We start from the raw sequence: 21027 nt of genomic DNA on the forward strand, positions 1-21027 counted from the left end.
TAAAGGAAGAAAGAATAAAGAGAAAACAAAAAAGGAAAAAGAAGAAAAAAATTATTTTTCCTCATAGTAAGTGTTATCTGGCATCATTCTTGAACAGATAAACCAGTTGAACATTGGAAAAATATAACCAATCAATGTAAACAGGAAAAATGTTATATCTTGATTATGGCTTTGACCTTGTCTTAGTAAGAGAGAAGAACCTGGCATTCCAGGAGGTATTTCATCATTACAGATGGAAGGCACTGTTATGATGCTAAGTGATAGGCACAAGTAAAACAGTCCCTAAAATAGAAAAATAGGTATGCGAATAGATACAGATATTTAAGATAACGTAGTTCAGCATAGACCGAATTTAAAATGTTGCATCCATTATTCTTGTTGAAACAATCATATGATGGCTATGTATTTTGGTTATATAAGTCAAAATTCTTTTAATGAAAGCACACTGTTAAGCTTGACTGTTTAATCTATTTAATCACTTATTAATGCTAAACCTTTAGAAATTTGACATTTCACGCATAAACCTATGATTTCTCTAACGACTCTTTATGCTGTGGAATATGTTCTGAACTTAGGGCTACTGCCTTATAAATGTAATTTAAAATTTCCTCAAAGGTGTAAAAATTGATTAAAAATTATAAAGACTGAAAAGTATTTATTTTTACAAGTTAAAAACATTAAGAGGGATCCCTTCATTTCTATGCTTTGTTGTTTCATGTCACAAATATTCGTAGTCATATATCCTTTTGCACATGAGTTAATATGATCTTAGTGAAGCTCTAAAGGAGTAACATTCCAGTGCTGGTAAAGCAGCCTTCGTGCTGTATCCTTTCCACATTCAAGTCAGTGAAAGCTTTGCCATTTGCTTTAAGGATCAAAGATTTGGATTTCAGTTTACTTGAGTGTGTGCTATCTCTCAAATACTTTTCAGCTGCATCATTTTTCCCCTTAACAAAAAGTTGGGGTGACTGGCATAAGAACGGATACGTATGACATGATGTGCATAGCTTCTGAATTGCAATGGAAAATAGGGCACAGTAGTATCATGAGGAGGTCTCAGATCTCATTTACATGGAGGTAGACTTTTTAGTTGTAAATATAGTAATGTAACTCTGTGTAAGTAACAAAGGCTGTTGTATGTCTTGGTGGGGCATATGAGGAGCACACACCGTTGTTGTGCTCTGCTCTGATTTCCGGTAACCATGCTCTGTATGTCCTTCACTTTCAGTCTGTGAAACCAATGAAGACTGTCCTCCTGGCTCCTTCCTCACACCGTTCCTCCAAGCTGTCTACCTCTTTGTGCAGTACATCATCATGGTCAACTTGCTTATTGCTTTCTTTAAGTAGGTACCATGGTATATTGCTGCAAAAGCAAAAGCCGCTAAGAGATGTTCTGCCAACACTTCTGCAAAAGCCTTTCACCACAAATGCCCCAGCAGGGACATGTTGATGGTGGTTGTTATCTCATCTTCCGTGTGGTGAATAAAGAAACACTGGTGGAAGCAAGAGGGTGGTGAGCAGACATCTAAACTGTTTTGCTATTTAAACAGAATCTGACCCTGTGAAAGTGGACAACTCCAGTTGGCAAACAAGCCACATTAATTCAGCTGTTTTGTTCCTGAAAGTTGTATTTGTTGTGCTGAAATCCTATATGATGTTTGTCATAGGGTAGCCTAAGATTTAAATTGGCAGATAAGTGGAGAAGGTATTCAAGGAAAGAGGATAATGACTTTGTAGGAACATGTTCTTCCTTTAGGAAATTGAAAGTTCTTCTTGTTTGGTGTGATTTGATATGTTCTAGACTGAAATCTAACTGTAGTGTTTTTAACTAATCACTTTTCAGTGTCCGCTGCCAGAGTTGGAAGGGTGTTTATAGTAATTCATAGTACTTCTGTAATAATTGGTTGGTGTCTTTATAGTAATTCTATCCTTTCAAGTTTTAACAGGGAAGCCCTTGTAGTGGATCAACTTCTGCAAAATATTAGTAAAAAGCAGTCTAACTCATGCAGTTAATTATTTTTTCCTAGAGTTCTAGTATTTCTAGGGAAGTAAAAGTCAGCTGTAGGTTAAAAAATTTTCAAATGAAGAATCATAGTGATTAATATTCAAGAATACTGAATGATCAAAACTCATTCTATTCCCACTTCCAATTAGAAATCCCTTTCTTGAAATTGTGGCAAGGCATCTTTTTTTTTTTTTTTTTTTTTTTTTTAATACACAGCTGTGAAATAATTTGAATTATTTCTAGATTTAAACCTTCAGCAATGATGATATGTTAAATCTTCTGCCTAGTGATTTGATTGTTCCAGAAGTGGGACCAAAAATGGGTATGAGCAATATATTTAATTAAGCTCCCAGAAGCAAAGATGATGTTTTTGTGATTATATGCTGGGTGTGTAGTATAATGGTGCAACTGAAATTACAGTGCCGGAAACCACAAAGTTACTTTCCTGTACCTGGGTCTGTGATAGTAGATCCAGGAAATTATTCAGTGCAACACCAGTTATGTTTAGTAATATCATGGCTCCAGAGAGCACCCTGCAGAAGAATCACTTGTGTAGCTGCCTTTTACAGCAAGTATTTTGTTTAGGGAGAGTGAACAGAACCATTTTGTTAACAATCTTCCCTTAGCCTGACTCCTACGTTTAATCTAGTCCAAAGAGGCAGACAGTGTTGAATTCTCAGTTAGGCTACGTATTAAAGTTTAAATAATCTGGCTGAGATTTCAAAGCCACTTCAGGGATATTTTTTGCCCAGTACCCATTAATGTGAGTGGGAATTGGATCTCCAAATCCGTTAGGCAGCTTTGAAGAACTCATTCTCAGTGCACTAGCTGCAGGCACATGCTGCTGCTTTGTTAAATGAAAGTTGCTAAGCTGATTTACCTCACTGGAGGGATGGGACTTTTCTTCAGTGTCAAATTAGATCTGTAGACAAGCATCATGTACTGTATTGGGAGTATTCCTCACAGGAGTGTTTTACCCTCCTTGCCACTCTGTCTCTCTTCTCAGTAATGTTTATTATGATTTGAAATCCATATCGAACAAGCTCTGGAAGTACAACCGGTACCGCTACATTATGACCTACCATGAGAAGCCGTGGCTGCCTCCACCTTTCATCCTTCTGAGCCACATTGGACTTCTGATAAACCGCATCTTCCACTATCAGCCCCAAAATGAGCTGGATCAAGAGGAAGGTGACGTTGGACTAAGTAAGCAGAGCTAAGCTGGGGACCAAAAGAAAAAGCTGATGAGGAATGTTTTGCCAGCCTCCCATCACTTTGTAGCTCAGTTCCTCCAAAAAACCCCAAAAAGAGATTCTCTGGGTAGGAGGCTGTTTTTATTTGCAAAATGGAATTTGACTTGCCTGTCTGAGAACACTTGTAGGAAAAAGTGACTAGGGGAATGCTTTGCTTTGTATTTGGCTTTTGCTGTGCTACATACTGTGCATCAGCCAAGACACATGTCAACTCTGAGCTGAAATAAAGTGACAGCAACTTATTCTGTAGGAGTGAATAGCCTTATTTTGAAAGAAAGTAAACAATACTGGAGGTATACATTTCTGTACATTGCCCAGAGAAAGAAGCTGCAGAGTCTGAGGACAGAGGAGATCCAGTGATGGCAGATGCAGAGAGAGATCATAGGGGCCTCCCTCCTCCTCACTACATCCCTTCTTTTGTGTACTGGCTCATCACTGCACCTTAACCCCACCTCCTTCACCCTTCCCAAACTGGACTTCTGCATCCCAGAGTCCTTCCTAATGCCTCTTTAAGGCAATGACAGTGCCCTCTCCCACTGTTGCCAGCCCCTGCAGCGGTGCCAGGGGAGGGGAACACAAGATCTTGGGACAGGAATGAATACTCAGTAGTGAGGCTTGGTGGTTGGTGGGATGAGGCAGGGGAACACGGAAGAGGAGCGACTAGTGGCTGTAACCTTACCTAAAAAAACCACTGAGGAATATCAGTGCATAGTGTTATACAGTCTCATCCTTTTTTGGTGGAATGTACATCCTTGATGCCTGATAACAGAAGTGAGCAGACCCTGCCTGGGTTGTGCTTCATTTAGGATTTTCTCTGCTGAACATGAATCCCTGAAGATACCTAGCACACTCGCAGGTGGTTACAGACTTCAAAAATGGGCTTAACTAATCAATGCTGAGCTGCTTTACTGCTGCTCCCAGGCTTGGCTCTTCCATAATGACTGGATACATCAGCCTGCCTTTGAAGTACCACTGCTTACTTTATATGCACACATAGTATAAGTCACTGACAGCATAGAGGGTGTCTTACTTGTGAGGTGCATTAGGCACAAGGGAAACTGAAACTCTGCTTAGCACATCTAAAAGTCCTTGGATAGAAGAGGTCTCATGCCTTGCCTACACTTCTCTCAGAAAGAGGCTTTTTTCTCTTTCTATACCTTTGTGTGCCTTTTCTATATGCCTATGCATTGCTTGATAAGTTTCTTCTTAAATTTTGGTGTGGTTATAATTAATTAGTTCTAGCAATGAGGATCCAGTGCCACCGTGTGGAAAACCAGTGATACAGAGAGTGAAATCTTTGAGGCAAGAACATAGATGGGTTAGGGGGCAAAAGAGCCTAGGAGGTGATCAAGTCTCATTCAGAGTGAGAGAGGGACCCTGGAACACTGCGGGGGTGCTTCCCTGCTGAGCTGTGTGTTACAGCCGAATGCTACATGCTTGTAGCAAACACTGCTGTGTTGCTTCGCACAGATACTCCTCTAGCAAGTACAATGGGGACTCTGGTATGTAAAAAAGGAAAGAGAAAAGGAACTTGGAAAATGTGGCGTTTGGATCAGAAAAGCAGCTTTCCACCCTATCCATTTCTTCATACTGACGTATAATTGATCTGTTCTCTCAGAGGTCTTCGTGTACTAGAAGAATAGCATCATGAGCAGTCCAAGCTGCAGAGTTTTAAACTTCTGAGTGTGTTCTTTTCTGCCCAGTAATCTTGCTTAAATGTTTTATACATATGAACATGTGAAGCAATTAGGTGAAAAAAAGCTTTGTGGCTTTGAGTACTTGAAAGGTTATAGGTGACTAGCCCTAAATGAATGCCTGGACCAAATTGTAGTGAAAACTTTGTAAGTCTTACATATCTATAGCTAAGTCTAGTGAATCACACATGTATAACAAAATACAGGAAAAACTTTGGGAGAAAATACACCTTTTTGAGCAGCCATTTGTGTATGTACTTTTGAGGCTTTAAAAGGGAGTCCACTGGAATTTTTGTCAGTGTGGTTTTGCTCCGTAAGGAAGGACAAAAAACACGTTTACATGTATTTGGCATATTGAAGCTTTGTACATAAGCCCAAATTAATGGAGTTAGGTCTGATTCATTCTTGTCAAGGGATGGGGAGAAAACTAGTTCTAAGAATTTTCATCTTTTTTCTCATGGATGCTTATAAACAATTGCATTGCTTATAAACAATTGCATTTGTTCATACTGACTCCTACCTCATTTGTTCAGAGCTGTACCTGAGTGATGAGGAGTTAAAGAAACTCCATGACTTTGAGGAACAGTGTGTGGAAAAATATTTTCACGAGAAGAGTGAAAGCCTGAGTTCCAGTGACAGTGAAAGGATCCGTCTGACAACAGAAAGGTGAGTTTTTCTGCAGATTTGTACTCTTTGTGTACATTTGTCATATAAAAAGACTTTGATAAGCTAATGCTTTTGGAACAGGTTGTGGCCACTGTCAGCATGAGGAGCAATAGCATGCACAGGCCTTGCTAATTTGGTGGAAATATAATGTATGTTTGAACTGCATGGCAGGCCTGGCTGGGCAGCCTTGCTAGCAGAATTGCATCCCCGGATGTTTGCAGTGTGCAGATAGTTAAAGGGGTACAGTAAGGTGTTGCTCAGTTTCACTTTTGCAGATCAGGTAGCACCACGAAAATGTGCCAAAGTACGTCATACAACTCATATTTTTATTTAAAGGCCTATCAGTGTAGGAACTCTGTGGGAATATTGCTTGTGATTGAGTATAACTGCTGTTTACAGAAATAACCGTATAACCATTGTAGCATTATCTGCAATGTAGTGTCCTGGTTTGCAAAATGTCGATATACAACTGTCAATGGGGTTTCAAAACTCTCAGTATTGGCCTAATTTAGCTTGCTATTGAAATCAATAGCAAAACTGCCAATAAGTTTAATGGGAAGAGTTAAAGAAAGTGAGTGCTATAAAAAGTATTACTGAATGCCAACACTGATCTCATCTAACAAATTTGTTTTGCCTAAAGAAAGATAGCCTCTTAATCTTTGCCTGTTCATAATCTTATTTTCTACATACTAGAAAAAAACACAAAACCAAAATTAATGTCCCCTGTAAAAGAAATAAAATAAATAGCTTTGTTTAAAAGCTGCAAAATTGATTACAGCAAGATGGCATTTAGTGTGTAAATATAGATCTGGAAAGGAATTTTTTTCTGAGTGCAAAGCTGAAACACACTTTACAGCATTGCATAACATTAATACAAGAAATTAATTTACATGAATAAAATGTTTTGGAACACTGGACTTTGCTTTTATTCAGCTGTTGGTTAAATACTACATCTTTTAGTTAGTGACAAAGGAAAGGAGCAACTTTGGCATATTACCTGCAGCTCGTTTGTCACTGTCTTAGCGATACAACACCAGAGAGAGTATCTTCAGGAAACATGAAGATAACAATTTGGTTAAAACTATATAATTCCAGGCCAAGAAGTTCTTGCAGTATTCACAGGGGATTTGAAGACCATAAAAAAAGGCTTTGCTTTTTGGGCAGTTGAATTTTACCTGAAGATAACTGATGGCATCAGACACGCAGAATTTGTTCCCAGAGGCCAGATTCATTCTTGGGAAGACACTTTTCACAGCAGTCTCCAGTACCTGAGAAATGCAAGAGTATCTGTAGGTTTGTGTGAGCCTTGTCCTTCTCATGCTTGCACAAGAAATGTAGAAATGCAGCATGACTGGATGACAAGAAGTATACTTTAGAGCATGTTACATTTACAGCGATAGCAAATGCAGCATTTCCAAAGCTGTGTCCTGCTGTCTGTGGTTTAGTAGTTCTATGGCAAGGAATGGACATTAGCAGGAAAATAGCAGTTTTTAAAATAGATACTCCTTGAGAAAAAGCCTGTTTCGTTAAAGTCACTGGCTGTTGGCCCAGTAATCTGAATGACAGGTTTTAAAGCTGGGTGAGTTTTGCCAAGTATAGATATTCATGGGAATGGAAGTCACCATTAAAAAAAATTAAAGGACTGCGTGAAACACTGACTTTTTGAAATGTGTTATTGGCTTCCGTCATCATCTGGCAAGCAGAAGTAAAGATCTGTATCTTGGTGTTTGAATTATATTTTCTTTTTCTGCCTAGAGTGGAAGAGATGTTTCTGCAGCTTAAAGAAGTACATGAGAAGGTATTTTACATCAAGGAGTCTTTACTCTCCCTGGATAGCCAGCTAGGACATTTGCAAGACCTGTCTGCCTTGACAGTGGACATTCTGAAAGTGCTTTCGGCTGTAGACACCTTGCAGGTGAAAGAAGCCTTACTGGCTGACACAAAACATCATACCTGTAGGAAGCTGCCCCATAGCTGGAGCAATGCACTCTATTCCAAGACCTTGAGCAGCCTGGAGTGTTTGTATGACAAGAAATACCACTACTACAGCATGCCACCGTCCCTCTTACGGAGCTTGGTAAGAAGTCAGTGGCCATCAGAATGCAAAGACCATGTGTCGAGGGCCGAGAGTAACAAAGTAGTAGAAGACAGCTCTCGAAAGATAGAAATAGAAAGTGACACACTCACTTCAGGAGTATCCTCTGAGACTAAGTCAACGCCTAGATATGGACAGTTTTTGCTGGTGCCCCCTGACCATCAGGGAGGGTCTTTCTCTGAGGATGTCACCATAGATTTCTCCTTTTTGAGCACTCCTGCCAAGTACAGGGACAACGCATTCAGAGATGAACTGCAAAGTAGCATTGTGGTGCAGCAAAACTTGCGGAATGTCAGCCTTATTGGCAAAGAGTCAGGAGATTATCAATGGAGCCAGAGAGATTTTGTTACTCATTTGCCATCAGAAAAGACTAATACCATAGAGACTGTTCAGCCTCTTGGTCTCCAGCCATCGCTGGATATTGAAGAGAGTGCAGCACCCTCCTGCGATGACAGGGAAGAAACTGAAGGTGGTTATGTGAACTGGGGATTCTCTGAAGGTGATGAAAAAGGGGTTTTCAGCTCAGAAACAAAGAAGGCGGCCATATGCATACATTCCACCTATAACGGTGACTGCAATTGCACGGGTAGTCCTCCCAGGCATGTCAAGATAAGAGAATCAAAGTCCTTCTCCTACAGCTCTGACAGGTCACATCGCAGCAGCATCATCTCTCAGAACAAGCTGAAACGCAGCACGTCCTTCTGGATCAGCCCACTGTGGAGGGATTGGAGTTTCTGCAGGAGTAACAGTTTACAGTCCCCTAAGAAAGATAAAAGAGAGAAAACCTGCAAAGCCATAGGTGGTAATTATAAAACAGTACACCTGTACAGTGTCTTTTACTGAAGAGCCCAAGACATTATAAAGACATTTCCTTTGCACAAAGGAGGTATTAGCTGCAGTTGAGGGTAGTAGCAGAGAGTCCAGAGTTACTCCTTCATGTTCTTTGTGCTGGGTCTGACTGCTGTAGGGGATTTCCGAAGTGTGCGTGGTATCCAAGCTACACCACACCTGTGTGTCAGCCGTGCTGATTTTCCCCGTCTCATGGGATCCCTATGGCTGTGGCTACACAGGTGGTGTGACAGAGGAACTGTGCTCTGTTGGGGAAGTCTCCTGCCCTGGGGATGCAGTGCAAGAGTTACAGGAGCCAAAATAGATTACGCAGTCTCTAAGAGGTACATTAGCAGTATCATAGCTCAGATGTGTGCATGGAGAATGAAGAGGTATACGTTTTTATAGCCAGTTTAAAAACCTCCCTGTCCACCAGCAAGTTTGCTTACCAACAGCTAAAATATAGCAGATTCCAGTGCTAAGTATAAATATAAGATGATGGATAACATTTGTTGTTTTATATCTTATGATGGTGCACATCTTTGCACTGAACTGCATGAATATTAGCTTTGGGTGTCACAAGTCTTTCTCAGCTTGCTTTGGAGATCAGCCAGCTCCTAGTCTTATCAGATCTTCTCTTAGTAAACAAAAGCTCTGTAGTTTAATGGTGTATTTTGACTCTTTCCCACAGAGTCTTTACGATCCAGTGAGCTACACCACAGTGAGGCAACAAAAGAAAAACAACAAAACAGAGACAGAAAGTCTGGGAGAGAAAAGAAGAATCGAAAACCCCTTCAGGTGCCGGTATGTACAGATGCAAGAGAATCACATATCCCATAGCTGTCTTTTTCATTCATTAAAAGCCGTTCTGCAGTATGGCTTAGTTGAAAATACATACAATTAAAATGCTGCACACAAATTGGGGCGGTTTTTTTGTGTGTCTGGCTTTGGTTTAATTTCCTTTCTGTTTGAATGTGTGGGATCTCAGGTTTGAACGTGTTGAAGTCTATGGACTTTGCTGGATAGGATGTCAGGGGTGTTATTTGTTTTACCCAGAAAGGAATCAGTCCTTGCACTTTAGCTGGCAGGAGGACTTGGGCAGGCTTCATACAACCTACGACAGACTTAAGGATTGGTGAGCCATATCCAGGCAGTATGCAACTGTAAACAAGCAAGTCAGGCCTCATAATGTTGTCTCCTGCCTATAAGAGTCCTGCAGTCTTTTCTCTGAATCCATCAAACATTTATCACATTCCAGTCAGCTTATTGATTGTGTCATATGTATGGGGCAGCTTTCATAACTGTATGTGTGTGTATATATATATAAAAATCTATTTATGAATTTATAAAGAGATTCCTAGGATGTTTGTCAGCTGGAAAGAGTTACCTCTATTTAATGAGGTGAAAACTGAAGATGATTTGTTAAGATGCTCGGGTCAGGAACGGATCTTGGACTTGAACTTTGAGACATAATACCTCTGAAGATATTATGAGGGACTTCAAACTTTGTTTTAAAAAGCTGTAGTGCTAGATCTTTCATCAGTATTTTACTAGACAAAAGCAATGTATTTTCTGCAACTTGTAGCAAAAATGGGAAAATCTGTTTCTCGGTCGGGAGCAAGTTCAGTCATTGGCATTTCAGTGATGCTCTGAAAGGCCATGTCATAGGCTGTCAGAGGAACTGCAGAGGTGCTAGCCATCCTATAAATCAAGTGTTGTTTTGTCTGTCTGTGTCTTGCCAGGTGATTAGAGTGGATGATTGTCCCCAGAACACCCAAGTGAGCTCAGAGCCTGCAGAGATCAATGTCTGGGATGAGCAAGAGAAACACAGCAAGAACTGGCTCACTGTGTCTAATTTCAGTCAGCTAAGTACGTGATATTTTGCAGATGGTGAAATTCAGAACAGCTTTTAAAAAGAAGTAGTAAATAAAAAATCACAAATTCAAAGTGTCATCCACCACCTTCACCTCACGGCATAATTTTTCAGAATTAAACTTAGGTTGCAGGCCCATACAACGCAGTTATTTGCTGGGTCATTGCTGAGGCAAAAGGGGCATAGACTGGGTGGAAGGTCGCATAAAACTTTCCAGGAGTGCTGCCTGTCTCGCCTGGGAGGTAGTAGAGCACTAATCCTTAGGAATAAGTGGGAAGCAAGGAGGACCATATCCTTGTCTCTTCTCCTAAGGTGTCGTCTAAAGAGGCATTCTGGCTAATTGCAAAATAATCTCTCTTGTGAATTTCTCAGGGCGTTTATACTCACAGGCAGTGCTGCGATTCTATATCTTCTGGCAGATCCTCTGCATGCATTATTCATTACTTATTGCTCAGAAACACATCCTCCAAAGGGAATAAATGAATTCTGTATTGTCTCTGTTGGAATGAAAAGGGAATGGCATTCTTACTCTTCTTTTAGCCATTCCCCAGCTCTTTCATTCTCAGAAATCCTTTGCATAGTTTGTCTTATCTTTCAGCTTTTCTGTAATGCAGCTCACTGGCATCATCCTGCAAGCTGCTGGGAGAAGAACCAGGGAATGCTGTGACTCAGCACAGCATTGTCTGAGAAGGGCTGCTCTCCTCTGAAATATGCTGACAGAGAGTAGAAACAGTCCATTTTAACCCTAAGAAATTCTGTTATTGCTTTTATAGGCCATTACACGTTTGCTGGAGCAATATGGTATATAGGCATTTATTTTATAGCACTGCATACATGTTTAGTTTGTAGCAGTAGAGCTGTTCATTTACAGTCTGGAAATAGCTGACACCTGCTCTTTTGACTAGGTTTGGAACGTCTCAGTTACATGCACCAGAAAATGAAAAATCAAGACATCAGTAGGCACACTATACCGTTCTGTGATTACTTCAGGCATTCTCAAGAGGTAAGACCTAACATTACACATCCTGGACCATAGTTTTGGCTGGGATGAGCCCAGGGTAGCTCTACTGAAGTCCCTGGACTTGCCACTGTAGGTTCTTTGTCATGAAATACCTCTTGAGAGATGAGGAACTTTGTTGTCTGCTGTGTGTGAGTAAATGAATAATTTAACAACTGTTAGCACTCTATTAAGATTATTGATGTAGGATATTAAATTATTGAATTATGGAGTGGTTCTGAGTATGAAGAGGTTGGTCAGAAATGACGCGTGTGTTGATGTTTCATTAGGCAATGAATGAGCACACAGCTTGGTCTTGAACCTGTGGGCAAAAATGGTTAGCACAGTGAAGTAAATTTTAGAAAGCTGGCTATGCACTCTTAATCTATTACACACAGATAGATATTTCTTGCAAAGTGGGAGTTAAATAGTGATAATAATTGCAAAGCTTAGCTTTCTTAACCACTGGCTTATAAACACCATGTCTTATTATTTATCAGAATTAATTTGCAGCTCCATCGTGTAAAGGTCCTCTGCCTGTGTAAATCAACATAGGTTCATTGACTTTGATGGAGCTAGACCAGTCTATATTTCCTCAAGACTGAGGACAAGAGTCTGAATTATAGAAATTTCTATCTGTTTTAAAACAGTGCAGCTAATGGAAGAAAATGTATCTTTCACTGCAACGCGTAGGGGTATCTCAGAGGTATGAAAGGAAATTAACAAAGAATAAATTAGTAAAAAGGAACTCTGAAATGATCCTTTCCTCTTCCTTCTTTAACAGCACCTTTCCTTGCCTGTTTTACTTACAGCACTCTCGATTCATAAAATGGCGATTTTAAAAGCCTAGCTTATTTTTCACTGTAAATGCTATGAGTTGCCTTTTTTGTTTGTTTGTTTGTTTGTTTTTAAATCAATAAAAATAAACTAGACAGTTTCATATCTGCTGTTCTGAGCGCTCTAGAATTTGAATCCCAAATAGCAGGGAAGAGAGCTTGAGTCTAAATTCTTAAAATGGCAGGTTTTTGTATGAAAGCGTGGAGAGAGAGTGGGAGAAATAGAAATAAATTTACTGATTTTGTATTCTGTAAAACTGAATTGGAGTCTAAATTAATAAATCTCTGAAATGTGAAACAAAGGGTCAGACAAGCAAAATAAAGTTATAGTCAGGTAAAGTGTATGAAGGTTTCAAGTAATCTGGTGCTTCAAAACCTGTATTAAGATGTCTTGGGTAAGACTCAAGGGTGGGATTTTTAAAGTTCTCAGAAAAATTCCACTGATTATATCAGGGTTGGAGTTAGGCCGAAACTAGTCACTTCCAGAACGTCAAGTTCAAATTATTTGTTCTTTCAAGATACAGCCTCCAATACCTGCTTAGTCACTATGCCTCTTCTTAAGAGCTGTCTGGGTTACAAGAATTTATATATATTGCTAAAATGTGACAATGTTGCTGCATTCAGCTTGGGGTATGATATATTTTAAAGAAATGTATTTTTCTTAAAGTGGTGCTTCTCAGACTTATCTATTGAACACCAGTGGTTCAGAAATCCCTGCTGATGGGTAGCAGGGAGAAAAGCAAGTGTATGTGTAGGAAGGTTTTGCATTTGTTAAAGATTTTTCACCTGCAAAGCAAGCTGCAAGGTGAAAATCTGAGTGAAATAAATGGTGAATTAAGTTTCAGGTAGTGTTTAAAGCTGAATATTAGTTAATTTATCTTCAACCTTTGTTGTCTTTGAACTTTTTTGAGGGGCTCTGTTTCTTTTGAGGGTTGAAATCTGCCTATTCAAAATACTAATCCCATTTCTGACTAGCACATTTGGAGGACCTGGCTGGCCCAATTTTCCCTAATACGACTGGAAGTTTGAAAGACTGTTTGAGTGCTTCTTTAACTATAAGACCCGGAAAATGTGTGATCTAAGTATCACTGGGAAGGTGATCTGTGTGTTACCTTTTTCTGTTACAGAGGTTTAGGGTGCATTTTATTTTCAACAACTGTAAAGCCTATTCCAAAATTGGAGCTTTCCAGTATAGAATTCTCTGATACTATCCATATTAGAAGACTTTTAATGTGCTTTTGTGAGTGTATTGAGAAATAGTGGGTACCTGAATATTTTATCCAAATGTGTGGAGACAGCGTGGAAAACTGTAATGTGAGTGAATTTGGTCCATTTTAGTGTAGGTATGGCAATGCTGTGATTCATCTGCCTGTCAGTGTCATTAATCATACTCACAATAAGCATATCAATAAGTGTTTTCCTGATTGTCCCTTTTTGAGTTGTGTAGTGATAGTGATGGGCAGATTTTACCAGTAAAAGTGTCTCTCTTTTTTCACAGGGTTTGAGTAATAGCATATTTGGAACCACCAAGAAGAGTAGTCTGAATAGGAACTCCTCGTATGTATTATTTGTATTTTAAGATATTTATCATGCGCTTTTGGAAAGAGACTTCTGTACTTTCTGCCCATTTCCGCTTCAGTTCTGCTGTATACTTAGGAGGAGAAATTTATGTGAAATGAGGAGTTAAGGCAATTTGATCTGTTTAAGTTTCTTTAAATGAAGCCTTATTAATGGAGATAAAGGAGATCCATTTAAACAGTGTATAATTTTAGGTGGAATAGACACCCCTTTTTATTCTAACACTAATCCAATTTTCTAGTTCAATCACACAGAATTTTTAACTAGCCATTGTTCCAATCTAGTGAGCGTGAAAAGTTGCATTTGATTTTGCTCTGCAAATTGCATGTTTCCTTTTTTAATAATTAAAATGCTAGCACCTCCTGAAAGTTTCTCATTCTCTGATTAATCTCTTTCGTACTGAGTCTGCACATTTACAAAATATTTACCTTGGTTTTCTTAATAGTTATTAAGTTTTCAGTAATTTTAAATAGTTATTAAACTCTGATTATATTTGGTGAAAGTATACCGATTTTGGTTTTATTGTGGGTTTTTTGATTTGTTTTTCCCAGCTTAAGTGATCATTATCTTAATATTGGGGGTATTTTTTTCCGTGTTCAGTGCTGTCTCTGTGTTCCTTTTCCTTTTCTTTCTTATTTTCATCAATTTCTTTTGTATCTGTCTTACTTAGTAAAGCTGTGGATGTAATAAATAAAAGACACTAGAAATCTGTCATATCCCATGTGATTTCACCATGGGAAAAGGAAAAAACATACTGTGTTTTTTACCGATCCTGTGGTTGGTTGTTTTTTGTTTTTGTGTGGTGTTTTGTTTTTTTTTTTTTTTTTTTTGTATGTTTGGGATTTTTTCCCCAAGTCATTTATAGGCAGAAGGCAAACTGCATACTTACCAGCAGGACTTACAGGCTGTTGAGTGGCCTGATTCTGTCACTTATTCTGTTGTCTTCAGTGGAATCTCTCTGGTCTGTGAGGTGAATCATATCTGCTGTCTTCTTTAACAAAGACTGCTTTAATGTTAATGCTGATGGTGTAGTCTTCCTGCAGCTTTGCTAATCCAAAGGACCACCAGTTTAAAAAGTCTGGTTTTGTGCAGGCAATGGTGATGGCATATGTAGCTCTGAATACATCTTGGCACTGATTGAAAAATGAACAAGTGTGCATGTGATTGAAGTGGTCTTTAACTGATACTGTTAGTGCAGTATAAACGATATGAACAGTGGTGTAGAATCATAAGAGCAGCTCAACATAAAGCAGAGAAAGACACATGAAGAAAAATGTGGCTGTCTTTCAGTAACCGAAGATTATTTGTTGGTTGTTGAAATGAACAAAGTTGCACTGAGGATTATTTTGTTTTGTGATTGCTAATCAAACCTTTGTGAGTTTTGCCTTTACATAGATCACATCTCATGATATGTAGCAGTGTTAGCTTAATGACAGAAATTTTGGAGTAAAGTATCAAATGTTTGCTTTTAAACAGGTCGAGAACTTCAGAGGAAAGTGATAGTAAGTTTTTGGTTGCTTGTCACTCATTTAAATTCCTCTCTGCAAATCTCACTCTGACGATTCTGAAGTACAAAATCTGAAAGGAAGTTAATTTACTATAGTTGGAGGGTTATAAGAAAATGTTCAGCTATTGTTTCATATGTTACTAATTTGTACCTTAAAGTGAAAAAAATTTTTATGAGGACATGTTTTCCTCACGATAACTGCAAAATCTTAAAAGAAAAAAATTCTATTTTTACTCTGGTCTGCCCAGTAATGTTGTCCTTTTCAGCAAGAAGAAACTCTTTAAGATGATAGTGCTGCTTTCATCCCTGGCAGTCTAAGAGACCTCCTGAGTTAAAGTAGGGTGTATATCTGGGGACAGATTGTGATATAAAATTTTTAATGTATGCTTGGTTTTTCAAGTTGCAGTTTGGTGTAATTCCTCTGTGTGGTTTCCCTGAAGTTATGAAATCAATGAAGGACTGAATTTATTATGAAATGGCAAATGAAGCAATTAAAGGTCATAGCGAGGAGTGACTTTGTTCCACAAAAGTAGAGTGCTAGTTAACTTCACTTGTATTTGTTGCCTTTTAGTCTATCTTACAGTTTTCCTGACATTCCACTTTGCTGTAAGGGGCTGAGCAGCTGAGCAGAAAAGAATTGCTCTCCTTCAAGCGCTGTTCTTTCTGGGTCTGGCTGTGCACAAAACACTGCAGTGCTGAAGCACACTGCTGCAAACGTAGTGAGTTGTGGGGCTACACTATAGAGCACATCATTGCTTTGATTAAAATCCAGTTTTCCCATCCTCAAAAGAAATGACCTAGCCCCCATTCCCCTTTTCATGTTTGTTGTTTTACAACATATGAAATGCGACAAAACTAGTTGGGTCCAGCAAGAAAGAGGACAAAAGAGACCTTGAATCACCATGGGCACTCAGTGGAAATGCTGGGCTTTCCCTCAATATCTGTTTATGTTTTTTATTTAAGATCTCTTTTGCAAGAGAAGAAAATATGAGCAAATACACCAAGAAGAAAAGTGTAATGTTAAAATATTTTGATTAAGATTCAATTTTTATTGTCTCATTTTTCAGAATTAAAAGTAGTACAGTACATGTGTTTTGTGAAATCTGGCATTTTGAAGAATTGTTTTCCAATAGAACAAAGTGATTTCATCTAATTAATGGAAACATGCTCATTAATCTTGGTTTTATTAAAAAGACTTTTTATAAAACCAACATTTTTGGATCAAATTTGATCTGGCTGTGCCCGTTAAATATGTTTGCCTGTTTATATTTTAACAGCATTTTAGATGCTGTGAGTTAATGGGACAGCGTTATTATAACTTTGGTCTAATAGTATAGTTAATGGAATGTTTAATGACTGAGGATGGAGTTGGAAAAATCGTGCCTTGGGGAGACTGTGAAGCATGATGGGCAGCAAAGTGCTTTTAATATCCCAGAGATGTGATTGGCTTAGAGAAGCTACTTGTCCTTGAGGTTGATATCACAAGTTTCCCAGCATTTCCCTGAATACACAAGTCATCTGGCTATATTACATTGATGACTGAAATCTGCCAATATAGTGTACATCGTAACGTAGTTAAAGCCTGTTAGTAATTCTCCTCTTTAGAATGCTGAGACAGTAATTCTGGTTAATTTGTTTCATGACAAACTCTGGAATGGAAGGAATTAAAAAATCTTACATTTATCTCTGCTATAATAATTAGCATAATGATCCTTTAAACAATATTTCAGATATACTTGCCTGCTTGAAAACTTCTCAAGATCTGCATCATCACTACTCAGGTAAGCAGGAGGCACCAGAATGATAGCTAAGTAATTTAACAAATTAAAAAGAACATTAGTTCTTCCCTTATCATCCTCTGTGATTTTAATTTTGAAGAGTTGCACAATTGCCCACTGCTAAGAAGGGCATGCCTAACACTCCAGTGAGGAAATGATGAATTATTTTCTTGCTGCTAATTGCTCCATTCTGGGTATTTCTGGCAAATCCAGGGCAGAATGTAGATAATCACTTTTAAAATATCAGTGGAAACAATGAATAGAGCTCCGATTCCTGGCGGGGCAGAAGAGACAGTAATTTGTTTATAGCTGTCACTTCCCCTCACACTTCCCCCATCCACCTTTGTACTTTCTGGAACTGGTTTCTTCAGTTAATTGGTCCTGTACTACTTAATCTGTGTTTATATACCTATGAACTCCTGGAAACCTGGCAGGGAATAAATCATTTGAATGCTAATTGCCTGCAGTCCTGTCTTTTCCTGAGCTGAATATGCAGAGGTTTTCCCACAAAGCTTGGATTTCAGTTTTTCCCGGAGGAGAACTGAGCAGAGCTTGCCAGTAGATGTCTCTATTGCCCACAGGACTTGGCCTCCTTTAAAGGGAAGCCTATAGTAAACCAGAAGCATTACCAGGCTCCTGAAGTTCAGAAAACTATGCGATTTGCACTGGGAATAACGCCTCCTGGTTTGTAGTCAGTGTAGAGGAGTAATTTCTCTGACATCGTGGCATTGTTGCAGTGTTCAATTTGGATCTCTCCAGGCATGCTATTTGAGATTAGGTGGGACTTTTTAGATGAATGGTTTCCATTATGAGTTGACAAACATCTCAAGAGGTTTCCAGTATAGGTTTTCTTTCCCCAGGAAGATCAGGATAGAATTTAGCCAAATAAGCCTGAAAGTTTGATACTAAAATCCTGCACCATATACTGCTTATGCATTATTTTGCTATCACATTGTGCAGGCAAAAATGGTTCTGCCTGTCTGTACACATAAAAGAACTTGAGTTTTGACACAAGTTCAGCACAAGTGGTGCAAGTCCACTTCACATTGCTTCTTGAGGCTCTAGAGTAAGTGCTGGTAGGGTCTGACAGACAGTACAGGTCTGTCAGCTCCCCTGTTCATGTCCTTATCCCTGCTATGCACTAGTTTCCTGACTATGGCATGTTCCTAGTGAGGCATCAAGGGGGGACCTTGTTTTTCAGTCCGTGCTCCATAAGTATTCAGGCATGTTAACCAGTGTCTGTTGAATTCTGAAGATGTAAACAAGCCTTGAAGTGGAGTCTGAAATGCAGATCTTCTCAAATGGGTACTCTAATTCATGGGTTGATGTGTCATGGCTCCCCTTTGCTCTGTCCTTCTGGGCTAAATAATTTGTAACTAAATTCTGCTCAGAGAAGTAATCTTAGAAAAGAAGGACGGACTGTGTCCAAGCTCTGGAAGAGTCTGCCATCAGGGCTTTTTGGTTGCCCTGCAGAGAAACACAGCTCTGTTGTCGTTCACTCTCTGCTTTGGATACTAGTTGTGTCTTCAGCCATTGAATAGGGAAATGAGGCAGTCAGCACTGTAGCATCTGAGTTGTCTCATTGTTCTAGTCTTACCCTCTTTGTGGCTTACTTCATACGTCTCTCTCCCTTCCTGATAACTGACTCATTGTGAGGACAAATCCATAAATATTTAGTTGGCACTCTCAAGTTTTGAAGGTGTTTGCCTGAGAAGTAAGCCACCAATTAGGGAAATATAATAATGCTACTGATGTTTGGCGAGGAGCCCAGATGAAGAAACAGTGCTCTGTGCGGGTCAAACTTGGATTTTCCTGTTGTGCTTAACTAAAACCCCAGGTGCTTCTGAGTCTGACGAGACAGGCGGTGAGGGCAACTGGGGCCAATGCCTCTCATTGGCACAGTGTGAATGTTACTGCACTGGAGCTGGCAGGAGGAGGAAGCAGCGGCAGCACTTGGTGGAAGGAGGAGGATGAAGAGTTAGCAGAAGCAGTCTTTCTAGCAAGGGTGCAAGGGGCTTGTCTCAGAGAGCCAGTTTCCTTGGAAGGAGGGAATCAATCAACGGGGAAAAGAGTGGCAGCCGATGCTTGTGAGATACCATAGGCCTTCAAAGGGGAGTTGCTGGCTGGGTAGAATAGTGATGAGATCTGACATGGAGTCATACTGCAGCCTCCTTGGCTTTGCACACTACAGTAAAATGCTGCCAGATGTTTTTGAAACTCAGCCAGCTTGTTGTTTATTCGGTATAGTAGTGAAATCTATGTTGTTTGCAGCTGTTGAAAGAAACAACTTAATGAGACTTGCTCAGACCATACCATTTACACCAGTCCAGCTCTTTGGTGAGTATCAAATTCCTGGTCATGCTTTTTGCTTTATAGAGAGTTGGTGCATTATCTTTTTAAAGACTGTGTCTGAGAAATTTCCTTGGATTAATTTCAGCAATTCTTCTTTTCTAAAAGAGATAAACGGGGAAAGAATTGTAGTCGTGCAGTAATTTAGGGACTTTTGGAGGTCATCTGCGGCCAATTCAGTTCAGGTTGCTGAGGGCCTGTCCAATTGCATTTTGAGTATGGCTATAAATGGAGGTTTCTCAGCTTCTCTGGGCAACCTCTTTCAGTGTTTGACTGACTTAATTGTGAACCTAGTGTTTTTCCCAGTATTTGTTGGAGTTTCCCTTGCTGTAGCTTGTATCTATCACCATACATGTGATTACTGTCAACCTCAGAGGTGAGTCTAACTCCAGTTCCTCTATACCTATCATTAGGACAGCTGAAGACAGCAAAAAGATTCCACTTAGCCTTAATATCTGCATTCTCTCTGTTTCTTTTTCTCTCTCTCACACACATATGCATGTAGATATAGGTATAGGATATCCCATCAAGAAGAAAACCAGGTATTGGTTGAAAGGGCACTACTCCTGTACCTGGTATGGAAGATGTAGTGTACCAAGGCGAAAAGAACCGTGCTGTAGCTGAAGAGTGGCAGAGAATAATACATAAATAATTTGGAAGAGTTCTGAAATTAGCGTGCAGTATTGGCTTACAGCAGCAGAAGCTCTGCCTCTAGACACTTGAGATCTAGATGCCTTCTTTTCAATGGGTAGAATATTTTGTCTCACAGCAACTAATTGCTGATACGTGGAGCTTCGTAGGATTTCTTGGGACCAGATTGCTGCAGATAATTAATATAGCTATAAGCATATTGAACATTCTAATCTTTGAAGCTCCCAGGAGACACCTTTCTAGGTATTAAATTGTCAAAAGATAATAAAATGAGGAATTAATGTAAGATTAAAAAAATGTGTCTACTTATAGTATCTTATTCAAGTGTCTGTCTTATGAAAGACACTGGCTTTTCTGTTGCTTGATTTTGAATTAAAATGTGTGCAAATTGTGGCATTTGACAGCATCTACATTTGTGCTAACTGGTGAATGTAGGCTAGGGAGTGGGGAGGAAATCTATTAGTCTGTATCCAGTTTATCCTTCTTTGTGCCGTTCTTTGTGATTTTGCAGATGTAGTTACCTCATCACATTTACCAGTGAAAACCTGTTTCTTACAAATTAACTTCGCAAATAATATAAGTTGCAAGAAGGAAAGCCAGGTTTCTGAAAAATCAGTCCACTTTTCTGTTAGTTTACAAATGATGGCAAACAGAAGGGTGACTTGCTTGTGCAGCCAGAGAGGAATGCTGTTAAAACTATATAGGGAAGCAGTGTGTGACGAAGTTAAAGCTCACCAGGTTTGTTCTGCTATCAGAAAAATGTTATTAGCAGGAGCAGAACATCTGAAATTTTGCGCAGTACAAATAACACAGGAATTTCTAGGAGAAAGACAAATCTTAGTTTAAAACACCAAAACTGTAAACCTCCTGTTAATTTGCTTTACCTTCATAGGATTCCTTTCTCCAAGGAAAGCCAT

At 39.3% G+C, this 21027-nt stretch overlaps 1 protein-coding gene across 1 annotated transcript in view; it reads left to right on the forward strand.

Moving 5' to 3' along the window:
- TRPM6 (transient receptor potential cation channel subfamily M member 6) overlaps positions 1-21027 on the forward strand; it is a 105226-nt gene that overhangs the window by 74172 nt on the left and 10027 nt on the right. The window contains exons 23-33 of the mRNA XM_086479342.1: positions 1229-1343; positions 3012-3211; positions 5486-5618; positions 7374-8515; positions 9233-9345; positions 10284-10410; positions 11320-11417; positions 13746-13804; positions 15302-15327; positions 17063-17113; positions 19382-19447. Coding sequence (XP_086335468.1) covers positions 1229-1343; positions 3012-3211; positions 5486-5618; positions 7374-8515; positions 9233-9345; positions 10284-10410; positions 11320-11417; positions 13746-13804; positions 15302-15327; positions 17063-17113; positions 19382-19447 — 2130 coding nt within the window. The remainder of the gene's footprint in view (positions 1-1228; positions 1344-3011; positions 3212-5485; positions 5619-7373; positions 8516-9232; positions 9346-10283; positions 10411-11319; positions 11418-13745; positions 13805-15301; positions 15328-17062; positions 17114-19381; positions 19448-21027) is intronic.

Source organism: Leptosomus discolor, chromosome Z (assembly GCF_034619465.1).
Source record: "Leptosomus discolor isolate bLepDis1 chromosome Z, bLepDis1.hap2, whole genome shotgun sequence".
NCBI lineage: Eukaryota > Metazoa > Chordata > Aves > Leptosomiformes > Leptosomidae > Leptosomus > Leptosomus discolor.